The following is a 15,577-nucleotide window of genomic DNA, read 5'->3' as shown; positions in this document are numbered from 1 at the left end:
CAGAGCAGGGCCAGAGCTGGGGCAGAGCAGGACACTGCCCTGCTCCTCTCACACCATCCCTGGGACTCCTGGCATCACTGAGGCTGGAACAGAGCTCCCAGCCCATGGAGTCCACCCATCCCCACCCTGTCACCAGCCCAGAGCACCCAAATCACTCCTCGGACACCTCCAGGGATGGGCGCTCCAAACCCCCCTGGGCACTTCCAATCCCTGAGCACCCTTTCCATGGGGAAATTCCTGCTGATGTCCACCTAAACTTCCCCTGGCCCAGCCTGAGGCCGTTCCCTCTCCTCCTGTCCCTGTTCCCTGGGATTAGATCCCAAATCCCCCCTGGCTGTCCCCTCCTATTAGGAGTTGTGCAGAGCCACAAGGTCCCCCCTAAGGTTCCTTTTCTCCAGGCTGAGCCCCTTTCCAGCTCCCTCAGCCCCTCCTGGGGCTCTCTTCCCTCCCCTGGACATGCTCCAGCCCATCCATGTCCTCACCTGGGCACCCCAAACGTGCCCAGGACTGGAGGTGCCCCAGCAGTGCCAGCACAGGGGTCACTGTCCTAGGCCTGGGGTCACCCTGGTTTTGACCCCATTTCCCAGGAAATGGATCCAAAGGGCTCGTCCTGCAGCAGGAGCCCCAGGACAGGGAGCTGCAGCAGAATTCCAGGTGGGCAGAGATGGGGACGGGGTCCCCAGTGGCCCCATCCCAGCTGTGAGCCCAGCAAAGGCTGCAGGAGAAGGGGCAGGAGCAGGATCAGCCCCGAGAGCAGGAATGTGGTGCTGGGAGTGGGGACAGGGCAGGGTGAGCAGAGAATCCAGGGAATCTGCCTGGAGGAGCAGATCTGCCCGGGAGCCCAGCCTGCCACTGCTCCTCCAGCTCCTGCCCTGCTGCTGCCAGGGCATGGGCCAGGACATCTGGGATGGATCCAGAAATGATCCCAAGGGTGCCAGGTGGGCACCCCCAGACTGGTCCCCTCAGAGCCACCTGCCCCAGAGACCCTCGGGCGAGACTCCAGCCACTCCCGGGTTCTCCAGGGACGTGGGAACTGTGGGATCGCAGGGGCAGGATTTACTGGGAACTGTGGGATCGCAGGGGCAGGATTTACTGGGAACTGTGGGACCTCAGGGGCAGGATTTAGTGGGAATTCTGGGATCGCAGGGGCAGGATTTACTGTGGGATCACAGGGGCAGGATTTACTGTGGGATGCCTCGAGAAACTCTGTGACCAAACAAGAGAATTTGGGGAATGCACGAACTCATTATGGGATGTTCTGGAGACCACCACAGGAAGGGGAAGGGGGGTTGGGCGGGTCGGGGTGGGTGGAGGGGATCAGAGTTCCAGCTGTTCCAGCTGTTCCACGCTTGCCTGTGGCTGAGCCCAAACCCCAGCTCTCCCCGAAACTGTCCTGTCTCCTTACCAAACCCTCTCCCCTTATCAAACCCTGCTCCCCTTATCAAACCCTCTCCCCTTATCAAACCCTGCTCCCCTTATCAAGCCCTCTCCCCTTATCAAACCCTCTCCCCTTATCAAACCCTCTCCCCTTATCAAGCCCTCTCCCCAGTGTTTGTGGGCAGCTCCTTCTCTGGGAGAAGCCCTGGGATCCAAGTGGGCCTCCACAATGGGATTTACACCGAGGAGGGAGAGATGAGGATGGGATTTACACCCAGGAGGGAGAGATGAGGATGGGATTTACACCGAGGAGGGAGAGATGAGGATGGGATTTACGCCCAAGAGAGATGAGGATGGGATTTACACCCAGGAGGGAGAGATGAGGATGGGATTTACACCCAGGAGAGATGAGGATGGGATTTACACCGAGGAGGGAGAGATGAGGATGGGATTTACGCCCAAGAGAGATGAGGATGGGATTTACACCCAGGAGGGAGAGATGAGGATGGGATTTACACCCAGGAGAGATGAGGATGGGATTTACACCCAGGAGTGGTGCAGGATGGGATTTACACTGAGGAGAGATGAGGATGGGATTCACACTGAGGAGAGATGAGGATGGGATTTACACTGAGGAGAGATGAGGATGGGATTTGCACTGAGGAGGGAGAAATGAGGATGGGATTTACACCCAGGAGAGATGAGGATGGGATTTACACCCAGGAGTGGTGCAGGATGGGATTTACACTGAGGAGAGAGAGATGAGGATGGCATTTACATCCAGGAGAGATGAGGATGGGATTTACACTCAGGAGGGAGAGACGCAGGATGGGATTTGCACCCAGAAAGGAGAGATGAGGATGGGATTTATGCCCAGCAGTGACACAGCACAGGGACTTACACCCAGCAGTGACACAGGACAGGGATTTACACCCAGGAGAGATACAGGTCAGGGATTTACACCCAGGAGTGACACAGGACAGGGATTCATCCCCAGCAGTGACACAGGTCAGGGATTTATATCCACCAGTGACACAGGACAGGGATTCATCCCCAGGAGTGACACAGGACAGGGATTCATCCCCAGCAGTGACACAGGACAGAGATTTACACCCAGCAGTGACACAGCACAGGGATTTACACCCAGCAGTGACACAGGTCAGGGATTTACACCCAGCAGTGACACAGGTCAGGGATTCATCCCCAGCAGTGACACAGGACAGAGATTTACACCCACGAGTGACACAGGACACGGATTTATATCCACCAGTGACACAGGACAGAGATTTACACCCAGCAGTGACACAGGACACGGATTTATATCCACCAGTGACACAGGACAGAGATTTACACCCAGCAGTGACACAGGTCAGGGATTTACACTCAGCAGTGACACAGGACAGGGATTTACATCCAGCAGTGACACAGGACAGGGATTTACATCCAGCAGTGACACAGGACAGGGATTCATCCCCAGGAGTGACACAGGACAGGGATTCATCCCCAGCAGTGACACAGGACAGGGATTCATCCCCAGCAGTGACACAGGACAGGGATTTACACCCACGAGTGACACAGGACAGGGATTTACACCCAGCAGTGACACAGGTCAGGGATTTACATCAACCAGTGACACAGGACAGGGATTCACCCCCAGCAGTGACACAGGACAGGGATTCATCCCCAGCAGTGACACAGGACAGGGATTTACACCCAGGAGTGACACAGGACAGGGATTTACATCCAGCAGTGACACAGGACAGGGATTTACATCCAGCAGTGACACAGGACAGGGATTCATCCCCAGCAGTGACACAGGACAGGGATTCATCCCCAGCAGTGACACAGGACAGGGATTTACACCCAGCAGTGACACAGGACAGGGATTCATCCCCAGCAGTGACACAGGTCAGCGATTTACATCCACCAGTGACACAGGACAGGGATTCATCCCCAGGAGTGACACAGGTCAGGGATTCATCCCCAGGAGTGACACAGGACAGGGATTCATCCCCAGCAGTGACACAGGACAGGGATTCATCCCCAGCAGTGACACAGGACAGGGATTTACACCCACGAGTGACACAGGACAGGGATTTACACCCAGCAGTGACACAGGTCAGGGATTTACATCCAGCAGTGACACAGGTCAGGGATTCATCCCCAGCAGTGACACAGGACAGGGATTTACACCCACGAGTGACACAGGACAGGGATTTACACCCAGCAGTGACACAGGTCAGGGATTTACATCCACCAGTGACACAGGACAGGGATTCACCCCCAGCAGTGACACAGGACAGGGATTCACCCCCAGCAGTGACACAGGACAGGGATTTACGCCCAGGAGTGACACAGGACAGGGATTTACATCCAGCAGTGACACAGGACAGGGATTCATCCCCAGCAGTGACACAGGACAGGGATTTACACCCACGAGTGACACAGGACAGGGATTTACACCCAGCAGTGACACAGGTCAGGGATTTACATCCACCAGTGACACAGGACAGGGATTCACCCCCAGCAGTGACACAGGACAGGGATTCACCCCCAGCAGTGACACAGGACAGGGATTTACGCCCAGGAGTGACACAGGACAGGGATTCACCCCCAGCAGTGACACAGGACAGGGATTTACACCCAGCAGTGACACAGGTCAGGGATTCATCCCCAGGAGTGACACAGGACAGGGATTCACCCCCAGCAGTGACACAGGACAGGGATTTACACCCAGCAGTGACACAGGACAGGGATTTACACCCAGCAGGCTCCCCCAGCTGCCCTCACCCTCATGTTGGGATCATCCAGGGAGTGCCGGGCCCGCGCGATCGCCTCCTCCGAGACCCGCGTGTCCCCGTTGGTCTGGATCTCCAGCACGGCCATCTGCGAGGGGAGGGGGCACGGCCCGTCCGTGGGGGCTTCCAGGGACAGGGCAGGGACAGGGGATACACCCAGGGGACAGGGCAGGGACAGGGGATACACCCAGGGGACAGGGCAGGGACAGGGCACAGCCCTAGGCAGGGACAGGGGACAGGGCAGGGAGCATCCCGGACAGGGCAGGGACAGGGATGGGAACAGCCCCAGACAGGGACAGGGGACAGCTCCAGACAGGGCAGGGACAGCCTCGGACAGGGGACAGCTCCAGGCAGGGCAGGGACACCCTCAGACAGGGCAGGGATGGGGCCAGCTCCGGACAGGGGACAGCCCCGGACAGGGCAGGGACAGCCCTGGACAGGGACCGGGGACACCCCCGGACAGGGGACAGCCCCAGGCAGGGCAGGGACACCCCCAGACAGGGACAGGGGACACCCCCAGACAGGGGACACCTGCCGACAGGGGCCAGGGTCCCACCGTGCCCAGGCTCCGTCCCGCTCCGCACCTCCAGCGCGCACATCCCGAAGGAGAAGATGTCCACGGCCGTCCCGTCTGCCTTCTCTGCAACACGGAGGGAGCGGGACACGTCCGGGCAGAGCCTCAGGGCCGGACCCCACCTGGACAGCCCCACCTGGACACTCCCACCTGGACAGCCCCACCTGGACAGCCCCACCTGGACACCTCCACCTGGACACTCCCACCTGGACAGCCCCGGGACACCCCATGCCATCCCCGTGGGCAGCCACTACTGCCCTCACCTGCCCTCACCTGTTCCCATCTGTTCCCACCTGCCCTCACCTGCCCTCACCTGTTCCCATCTCCCCTCCCCTGCTGTGCAGCCCCCCGTTCCCATGCCCCATTCCCCGTGCCCCATTCCTCATGCCCGTTCCCCGTTCCCGTTCCCCGTGCCCTTTCCCAGCCCCGTGCCCCATTCCCCGTGCCCCATTCCCCATGCCCCATTCCCCATTCCTATTCCCATTCCCCTGCCCCGTTCCTGCTCCCCGTGCCTGTTCCCAGCCCCGTGCCCCATTCCCCGTGCCCCGTTCCCATTCCTGTGCTGTGTTCCCCGTGCCCGTTCCCAGCTCTGTGCCCCGTTCCCATGTCCCGTTCCCATGCCCCGTTCCCGTTCCCGTTCCCAGCCCCATTCCCGTGCCCGTTCCCCTACCCCATTCCTGTTCCCTGTCCCCGTTCCCGTGCCCATTCCCATGCCCATTCCCAGCCCCATTACGGTGCCCGTTCCCATTCCCCATTCCCGTGCCCGTTCCCTGTCCCCGTTCCCATGCCCATTCCCGTTCCTGTACCACATTCCTGTTCCCTGTCCCCGTTCCTGTGCCCGTTCCCTGTCCCCGTTCCCTGTCCCTGTTCCCTGTCCCTGTGCCCATTCCCGTGCCCGTTCCCGTGCCCGTTCCCTGTTCCCGTGCCCATTCCCCATTCCCGTGCCCGTTCCCGTGCCCATTCCCAGCCCCGTTCCCGTGCCCATTCCCGTTCCCCGTTCCCTGTCCCCGTTCCTGTGCCCATTCCTGTGCCCGTTCCCGTGCCCGTTCCCAGCCCTGCTCACGGCCGTATTCCGGAGGGAAGAAGTGCAGGTTCCGCAGCTCCTCCCGCTCGATCCGGATGGGGCTGCGGAGATCATCCGGGAGCGCTGGGGGAGAGGGGCAGGCCCTCAGGGGGGGTGGGTGCCCGCCCTTGAGCGAGCCCACCCGTGAGCGTGCCCACCCATGGGGTCTGTGAGTGCCCACCCGTGGGGTCTGTGAGTGCCCACCCGTGGGGTCTGTGAGTGCCCACCCATGGGGTCTGTGAGTGCCCACCCGTGAGAGAGCCCACCCATGGGGTCTGTGAGTGCCCACCCGTGGGGTCTGTGAGTGCCCACCCGTGGGGTGAGTGTGCCCACCCGTGGGGTCTGTGAGTACCCACCCATGTGAGTGCCCACCTGTGGGGTCTGTGAGTGCCCAACCACGGGGTCTGTGAGTGCCCACCCATGAGAGAGCCCACCCGTGGGGTCAGGCAGTGCCCACCCGTGGGGTCTGAGTGTGCCCACCCGTGAGAGAGCCCACCTGTGGGGTCTGTATGTGCCCACCCATGGGGTCTGTGAGTGCTCACCCGTCGGGTCTGTGAGTGCCCACCCGTGAGCGAGCCCACCCATGGGGTCTGTGAGTGCCCACCCATGAGGTCTGTGTGTGCCCACCCATGGGGTCTGTGAGTGCCCACCCGTGGGGTCTGTGAGTGCCCACCCGTGGGGTGAGTGTGCCCACCCATGAGAGAGCCCACCCGTGGGGTCTGAGTATGCCCACCCATGGGTTCTGTGAGTGCCCACCCATGGGGTCTGTGTGTGCCCACCCGTGGGGTCAGGCAGTGCCCACCCGTGGGGTCTGAGGGTGTCCGTGCCCCTGCCCACCCCCTGCCCACGCCAGGAGCCCCCCCTGCTCCCACCCAGCGGGATGGAGGTGCCCCCTCCCCACGGAGCCCAGGGCCGCCCCCCGTGCCCGGTGCCCCCCCGGGGGGCTCAGGGGGTGTCCCCAGCCCAGGGAGGTGGCCACGGGTCACTCACCGTTGGCAAACACCCGGTGCCAAACTGCCGGGCAGCGCCGGGGTGGGGGGGGGCGGGCATCGGGAGGGAGGAGAAGAAAAGGGAACACCAAGGTTGGCACCCCAAAAAGGGACCCCGCAATTCCCGGGGCTCCTGCCTGGCCAGGACCCCCCCACACCCCGCATGACCCCCGCCCCCCTCCTCCTGCCAACCCCCTCGGACCCCCCAGACCCCCTCGGACCCCTCTGACTCCATGGGACCCCCCAGACCCCCTGGGACCCCTCACACCCCCTTGGACCCCTCTGACCCCCTCACACCCCCAAGACCCCCTCGGACCACCCAGGCCCCCCTGGATTCCTTAGACCCTTCTGGCCCCCTTGGGGCTATCTTGAACCCCTTGGACCCCCTCCCCAAACTCCCTTGTACCCCCTCTGATCCCCTTGGAGCCCCTCAGACTCCCTCGGGCCCCTTTGGATCCCTGAAGCTACTCAGACCCCCTTGAACCCCTGTGACCCCCCCCCCAGACCCCCGAGATCCCTGTGACCCCCAAACCCCTGTGACCCCCAGACCCCTGTGACCCCTGTGACCCCTGTAACCCCCAGACCCCCGTGACCCCCCAGGCCCCATGGGACCCCCCCCAACCACCTCACACCCCCTTGGACCCCCCAGAACCCTGTGACCCCCAGACCCCCGTGACCCCTGTGACCCCCCCAGACCCCCGTGACCCCCAGACCCCTGTGACCCCCCCAGACCCCTGTGATCCCCGTGACCCCCAGACCCCCGTGACCCCTGTGACCCCCCCAGACCCCCGTGACCCCCGTGACCCCGAGACCCCTGTGACCCCCCCCAGACCCCTGTGACCCCCCCAGACCCCCGTGACCCCGGGCAGGGCCCGCTGCCCACCGGAGCCGATCTTGATGAGCCCGTTGTGCTGGATGAAGATGGTGTCGCTGGTCAGGTTGCCGTGGATGATGGGGGGCTCGCAGGAGTGCAGGAAGCTGGGGGGGCACAGGGGGGGCACAGGGGGGCACAGGGGTGTCCCGAGCACAGCCCGCAGCCCTGGCACCCTGCGGGGCAGGGGGGGGAGCCAGGGGAGCCTCACCTGAGAGCCGAGAGGATTTGGGTGCACCAGCGCTTCCAGGCCTAGGGCAGGGATAGGGCATGGACAGGGCAGGGACAGCAGGGACAGGGCAGGGACAGAGCAGGGACAGGGCAGGGACAGAGCAGGGACAGGGCAGGGACACAGCTCCGTCAGCCAGGACACACTGGCACCCCGGCCAGGCCAGGCCTTCCCACCCCGTCCCAGGGACAGGGACATCCCCCTGGCCCTGCCACCCATTCCCAGGGACAGGGACATGCCCCTGTGCCCTTCCCACCCATTCCCATTCCCAGGGACAGGGACAGAGACATCCCCCTGGCCCTGCCACCCATTCCCAGGGACAGGGACATCCCCCTGGCCCTGCCACCCATTCCCAGGGACAGAGACATGCCCCTGTGCCCTTCCCACCCATTCCCATTCCCAGGGACAGGGACAGAGACATCCCCCTGGCCCTGCCACCCATTCCCAGGGACAGGGACATCCCCCTGGCCCTGCCACCCATTCCCAGGGACAGGGACATGCCCCTGTGCCCTTCCCACCCATTCCCATTCCCAGGGACAGGGACATGCCCCTGTGCCCTTCCCACCCATTCCCATTCCCAGGGACAGGGACATGCCCCTGTGCCCTTCCCACTTGTCTCAGGGACAGGCACATCCCCCTGGCCCTGCCATGGCTCGGGGTGTGTCCCACCCTGCCCCACAAAAGCTGTCCCTGTCCCCTGCTCCAGTGACTGCAGCAAATGGCTCAGGGCTGCAGGAGAGGGGGAGGGACTGGACAAGGGGTGGAGTGATGGGACAGGGGGGAATGGCTCCCACGGGCACAGGGCAGGGTCAGGTGGGATTTTGGGAGGAAATCCTTCCCTGGGAGGGTGGGCAGGCCCTGGCACAGGGTGCCCAGAGCAGCTGTGGCTGCCCCTGGACCCCTGGCAGTGCCCAAGGCCAGGCTGGACACTGGGGCTGGAGCAGCCTGGGGCAGTGGGAGGTGGCCCTGCCCACGGTAGGGGTGGCTCTGGATCATCCCCCAGCTCCCTCACAGCAGCCCTGGGCAGTGGCTGTGCAGGTGGTGCTGGTCCCTTGTCCCCAGGGTGCCAGCCTGGGCAGGAGCAGGACACTGGGAGCACCTGGGGCAGCGTCGCCCATCACAGCCACTGCCACCGTGGGGCCAGTGGGACCCAGTCTGGGCTCAGCTGGGCTCCAGCAGGGTCCCCATGTGACAGCAGCTCCCACCTGCTGTGCCCTGCGGGATCCCAGAGACCCTCCCTGGGACAGGGACGCAGAGCCACCCGCTCCAGCTGGGAGCCGTGCTGCTCCAGGAGCTCACCCGGGCGTTCATGGCCTTGTGGTTCTTCTTGGTTTTCTTCAGGAACTGCTTGAGGCTCCCCGAGGACACGTACTCCGTGATGAAGATGACCTGGCAGGGGACAGGGGGTCAGCTCCCCCTGGCCTGGCCCCGGAGGGGAAGGGAGGCCAAGGAGCAGAGCTGGGATCCCCTCCTGCCCCCCCAGACCCCTACCCGTGCCTTGGAGTCCTTCACATCCAGCCAGTACTTGTGGAGCTTCACGATGTTGGGGTGATCCACCAGCACCAGCTGCTCAAACATGGTCTTGATCTTCTCCTGGGGGCACACAGGGCACAGGTGAGGTCTTGGGGTGGGGCAGGACAGGTGAGGAGGAAAGTGCTGGGGTGGGGCAGGACAGGTGAGGTGGAAGGCGCTGGGATGGGGCAGGACAGGTGAGGAGGAAAGTGCTGGGGTGGGGCAGTGTCGGAACCCAAGGTGTCCCTCAGACACTCTTGGATGTTCCAGGGTCAGGTCAGAAGCCTCTGAGACCCTGGCAGGCAGCTGGAAACCCCTGTGGCTTTGAATCTGATCCATGGAACAATTTACCAACCTTGCAGGAAGAACAAGAAATCACTAAAGTTTAGATATTATAATAGAAGTAATCACAAAGTGAAAGGAAGGATTTTTGAGTGCTGTACAGGGGGGTTTTAGGCCTTGTACAGGGGGGTCTGAGTTTTGTACATGGGGGTCAGAGGTTCTAAGATGGAGGGATTTGGGCGTGCCCTGTCCTCCTTCTTTCTCCTTCCTATTCCCCATGTTCTTGGTGATGTTGGCACTCCCAGATTGGTTTAGAGTGGAAAGCCACTGTTCAATATAGGTGATAGGCATTGGGGAAAAACTATAAACATTTAATACGTAATGTGTGATATAAAAGATGGCACCAGCCCCCTGGGAGGTCAGTGTGTGTCAGTGTCAGTGTGTGTGTGTGTGTGCCTCTGTCTGACCTGCTGAATGGACCGCAGCAGCTCAGGAAGAAAATCTTTTAGATAACATACAATAAACTACCTTGAGACCGGACGACTGAAGACTGCTGAGTCTTTCTTTGAAGGCACAGCTTGGAGGAGAGACTTTTCCACCTCTCGGGGTCACCCCAATCTGGGGGAGAGCCCCGGCACCTGACATCCCCGGAGGGCTGTGGCAAGAAGCCAATCTACCATTCGGCCTCCAACTTCCACCCGGGAAACAGGCACACTCCGGAGGCTCCAGAGAGAGGGGGAGCGGAGAGCTCAAGACAAAACATCCTGACCTTCACCAGGACAAATCGTCTCGAGAGCAGCCCGGAGAGGAGGAAAACCAGAAGCGCGCGCCTGGAATTTCCCCCCTGTGATCTGCTGGACGGTGATCAGGACCATCTCCGGACCGACCTCGCGCTGATTCGGCTTTTGGTGAGAACAGTCGAAATCAAGGACATGGGGGGGGCACACTCCCAGGAGCAGGTCCAAATTTTGTCAGCCCTACAGGGGGTGGTATCCACCCATCCCGTGGAGATGGCTCCGAACGAGCTGAGAGCCCTGTTGTTGTGGGTGCGGTGTAATTACCCGCACACAGAGACGCACCTCTTGTTTGAATCAAATTTCTGGCAAGAGATCAACAGGCACTTGTATCACCTAGCCACCGAAAGAGATAAGATTGCCGCGAAACTTTTGCCTTCAGCGAGAACAATGCTAGAGTCACTTTCGCGACGCGGCGAGGGGTCTCTCGTTTTACAGCAGACAGCTCAGGCTCCTGCAGGAGCGCGGGGAGAACTGCCCAGCCAGCAGCACGGGGCAGCTCTCTTCACCACACACCCAGGGGAAGCAGGACTGCCCCCCGTGCAAAAGCAAGGGGGCGGTTTTCCATCACGTCCAGGCTCCCCGGGTTCCCGCAGTTCCTCAGATTCCCCTGAGCCCCCAGGATCTCTAGGGTCCTCCGAGGCAGAGACCCCTCGGTCGGTCGCGGATCAGCCGGGGATAACTATCACCCTCGGCGAGGGGGGAGATCGGGAGCATCCCGAGCCTACGCTCACAGCGGCGGGGGCGGGCGCAGGCGGGAGCGCGCCCGGGGCCGCGGCCGCGCCGGGGCCAGCGGGGCGGGGGCGCGCCCGGGGGCGCGCCGGGAGCGACCACGCCCCCGTGATGACGCAGGCGGGGACGGGGCGTGTCCAGCGCGCAAACGGCGCCGCCCCCGCACCGCTGCCGCGGCAACCGGGACGCGCGCGGCCGGCCTGTGCCCACAGCCAATCCCAGCCAGCCTCAGGCATCGCAAAGCTGAAGCAGCTGATGCAGCGAGAGTCGACGTCCCAGACTGCGGGATTTGCAAGTGTGAATCAGTTGTTAGAAGAAATGCTCAGGGATTTATCAGAGGTACAGACAGGCGAGCAAACGTCCGAGTCTTATGCAGTGCTGACCTCAGCCGGTCAGACCGCAGCGCCACCCAGTGGCGGGACCGCAACATTGCAGCAGGTGTTGCCGGACCCGGTTGGCCAGGCCACTGCGCCACCCAGTGGCGGGACTGTGACATTGCAGCACTTTTTTCCAGTTTCATACAAAAAGAAGTTTAGGGTGAAGAAGATCACACCTGCAAAACAGCAGGAACCTCCGCTGATTCCAGAACGGCACGGGACTCAGGACACTCCTGCTGAGGCGCAGCAACAGGATGATACTGTACGTATCACCGCTTCGGAGGGTGTCCCAGTCTGGACAATTCCAACGTCAAGGTCTGCCGAGTCTTCGGGTCAGGGAGAGTCAATTTTAATATCAAAAGGGGTTGTCGAGTTTCTTGTACGGTACTTGGACACAGCCTTGGAGTTGCATCCAGAGCTGTTGGTTCATCTTCCGCGAATTTTCCAAACCGTGCAGGGCAGCCGTGTGTTTTCCTCCGCAGCAGACGCTTCGTTCTCATCCGCAAGCACCCAGCCCTCATCTTCGCAGATGCCACAGATGCCGTGGATGTCGGTGAGTTCTGCTGCGCCAAAGCAGCAGTCACAACAGATGACTCCACTCTACAGGCAAGTACCCACAAAACTTCCAGCTTTACCGAACGCAAAGCTAGACTGGCAGGACATTCGAGCAGAATTGGAAAAGGAGAAAGGTTTATTGCAGGGCTCGGGAAACATCATGATGTCAGTGAGCTATGACACTCAGGGACAAAACCTGAGGTGGGAACGCCTGGATCGTGGCGCGATCAAGGACCTAGCCAAGGCCATCCGAGACAATGGGCTGTCATCACCGTACTTCAAACAAATGTTGAAGCGCATTTTTGGTATGTACGATTTAACACCTTATGATCTTAAATATCTCGCAACATCAGTTCTTACAGACGCCCAAGCTCTCGTGTGGCAGAAGGCATGGAGGAGATCCCTGGAGGAGCTGAGAGCCAGATACCAGGGCGGACCAAACGCGAACCTCACCATGGTGCAGCTTGCTGGTGATCCTCCCGAAGACGACCCGACTCAACAAGCAGTGAGGCTTCCACGGAACGTGCTCAGCGACATCAAGGAGGCGGCACGGAGAGCAATCCTACAGATTGCTCCGGCGGGAGTCCAGGACAACATCTACACGGAGATCAAGCAGGGTCCTTCGGAGCCGTTCTCCTCATTCGTGGATCGTCTTTCCCAGGCAGTGGAACGACAAGTGGCCGATGAGGGGGCAAAACCACACTTGATCAAAAGCCTCGCTTTTTCCAATGCCAACCCGGAGTGCAGGCGAATCATCAGCATGATGCCGCACCAGACCACCTTGGCAGACATGATAGAGGCGTGCAGCAAGGTGGGGACACCACAGCACATCGCATCCATCATGGAAGAGCAGTTGGGAGAGTGGATTGAGAAGTGCGTCAGGGAAGCTCTTGCAAATTACACAAAGAGCAACGGCAGCGCAGGAAGGCGATATTTCGGGTATGGGGCACAAGGACAGATTAAAAGGAACTGCCCACAATTTGCAAAACCCGACAAACCACCAGACCTTTGTCCCCGATGCAGGAGAGGGAGGCATCTCGCGAGTGAATGCCATTCGCAGACAGATGTGGATGGAAGACCTCTGCCGCATCCGGGAAACGGGAAAAAGAGCGCGAATCATCGCCAGCGCGCTACGACACGAATCATGGCGGTGACGCAAAACCAGCAGGGACAATCCTCGGGGAACAACAAACAGATCCCCTCAGCAGAGCAATCTCCAAAATCCCCAGCGACCCAGACTTGGTACCGCCCGGATTCCAATGCGTGCTGGCAACCGCCAAATTGACGTGTCCTTTGGACAACAGCCACGCAGCGATACCCACGGGTGTCACTGGGACTTCTTGGAAAAGGCAAGATTTTTTGATAGTGGCCAGGGACAGAAGCAGCATTCTTGGACTTGCTGTTTATCCATCCTTGGTTTCAGCAAACCACAACAAGGAGCTGATGGTCATGGCGAAAGCCCTTGGACCACCTTTGACGATTCCAAAAAATACACCGATAGCCCAGGCCATGGCTTTGCCGTCTCACGCAGGAAAGCAAATCGTGCCAGTGTTTAACAAGCAAGACTCTTTTTCTGGTGACCAAGTGGAAGTACATGTGTCCTGGCTGAAACATTTGAGCCGAGACCAACCCATCGTTACCTGTCAGTTGACTTGTAACGAAAAAACAGTTGTCATCACAGGGATGCTCGACACAGGGGCAGATGTCACAGTCATCTCATGCATCTTTTGGCCCCGGGAATGGGACTTGGTTGCACCTTTGGGTTCTCTCGCAGGCATAGGAGGAAGTTCCCTATGCATGCAGAGTGAGAACGCAATCGTTGTCACAGGTCCAGGAAGAAAAACAGCAATCATTCGTCCTTTCATTGTGCAAAAGCCCATCACAGTGTGGGGAAGAGACCTCTGAGCACAGTGGGGACTGAAATTGGAGTTGGATTTTTAACAGGGGTCACTGTGGCACTCACCACTCTGAAACTGACTTGGAAAACAAATGATCCCATTTGGGAGTGATCACATGGCAAAACCCAAAAACAGGGGAATGGGAATCAGATACCAAAACAGTGCAGGGTTCACCACCTGCAGTGGTGAATTCCTGCAAATTGTAGAATTGCAATTCCTGCAAATTGTAGAATTGGCAGCAGTGGTCAGGGATTTTCAGTTATTTCAGGAACCTCTCAATCTGATCACAGATTCAGCATATGTTGCAAATGTGGTCAAACGATTGGAGGGATCACTTTTAAAGCATGCAGATAATGAAATTTTATATTCATATTTATCATGCATGAGAACAATCCTAGAAAACAGGGAACACAAATACTTTGTTACACACATCAGGGCGCATTCCTCACTTCCAGGGTTTTTAGCAGAAGGGAATGCTCACGCGGACAAGCTCACAATGCCCATCTCGCAGACACTGCCAGACGTTTTCGAGCAAGCAAAATTGAGCCATGCATTTTTCCATCAAAATGCACAAGCATTTTGTGGGAGTCCTTTCGCCTTTCAAAAAGCCAGGCGAGGGAAATCATCGGTGCTTGCCCAGATTGTCAGCTTGTGCAGCCACCTGCATCCACAGGAGCAGTCAATCCAAGAGGATTGCAGAGTCTCCAGCTGTGGCAAACTGATGTCACAAAATACCCATCTTCTGGGAGGCTCAAAACCATCCATGTTTCGGTCGACACATTTTCAGGGGCGATTTTTGCATCATTACATACAGGGGAAGCCGCAGAACATGCCTGCAGACACTTTTTACAAGCATTTGCATTGTTAGGGGTGCCACAAGAAACAAAAACAGATAATGGACCAACTTACACAGGCAAGGTGTAATTTGCTTGACAAATTCGTGAAAAAATGGGGAGTCAAACACATTTTCAGTATTCCTCATTCTCCCACAGGTCAAGCAATCATAGAAAGAACACATCACACCCTGAAATCCCTTATGGATAAACAGAAAAGGGGGGAGGCAGGTGCAACACCTTATATGTGGCTGAACAAAGCTCTGTATGTGTTGAATTTTTTAAATGGCTCTTTCTCAGAGCCCACGCCCCCAATTGTCAGACACTCCACGAGCAGCACACAAGCAAAACTAAGGGAGAATCCTTTAGTTCTGACCTGAAACCCAGAGACAGGACAAATCGAAGGCCCATTCACATTAATCCCTTGGGGCAAGGGTTTCGCTTGTGTCTCCACAGGGCGAGGGCTGAGGGGGGTTTCAGCAAGGCACGTGAAACCTGACTGGGTGCAGATCCAAGAAGCAAAGAGACAGGCACGCAAACGAAGGCAGACAACGACGCTGCAAACATCTCATCAGACAACGACTGACAACTCAGAGACTTGGGGTTCTTCTTGGGACTCGAGTGTCATTCGGGTGTTGCTGCACTGCAAGGTTTCTCACAGAGAGTGAGGACATGGGCGTGGGCTTCAGACAG

The 15,577-nt window shown here is 59.3% G+C and overlaps 1 protein-coding gene across 3 annotated transcripts in view; it reads right to left on the bottom strand.

The window, feature by feature from the left end:
• Window positions 1–15,577, bottom strand: part of NRBP2 (nuclear receptor binding protein 2) — a 45,375-nt gene that overhangs the window by 11,814 nt on the left and 17,984 nt on the right. For 2 of the 3 annotated variants that reach the window (XM_053952518.1, XM_053952509.1), the window contains exons 3-10: window positions 9,393–9,494; window positions 9,201–9,290; window positions 7,884–7,924; window positions 7,685–7,779; window positions 6,803–6,826; window positions 5,813–5,896; window positions 4,760–4,815; window positions 4,168–4,263 (exon numbers count right to left, since the gene is read on the bottom strand). In XM_053952518.1, the coding sequence (XP_053808493.1) occupies window positions 4,168–4,263; window positions 4,760–4,815; window positions 5,813–5,896; window positions 6,803–6,826; window positions 7,685–7,779; window positions 7,884–7,924; window positions 9,201–9,290; window positions 9,393–9,494 (588 nt within the window). The remainder of the gene's footprint in view (window positions 1–4,167; window positions 4,264–4,759; window positions 4,816–5,812; window positions 5,897–6,802; window positions 6,827–7,684; window positions 7,780–7,883; window positions 7,925–9,200; window positions 9,291–9,392; window positions 9,495–15,577) is intronic. The other variant, XM_053952528.1, reaches the window with a different exon arrangement.

This window comes from Vidua chalybeata, chromosome 1 (genome assembly GCF_026979565.1).
Source record: "Vidua chalybeata isolate OUT-0048 chromosome 1, bVidCha1 merged haplotype, whole genome shotgun sequence".
In the NCBI taxonomy this organism is placed as follows: domain Eukaryota; kingdom Metazoa; phylum Chordata; class Aves; order Passeriformes; family Viduidae; genus Vidua; species Vidua chalybeata.
Note: the sequence above shows the minus strand (reverse complement) of the source record. Positions and strands in the feature narration are given on the sequence as shown.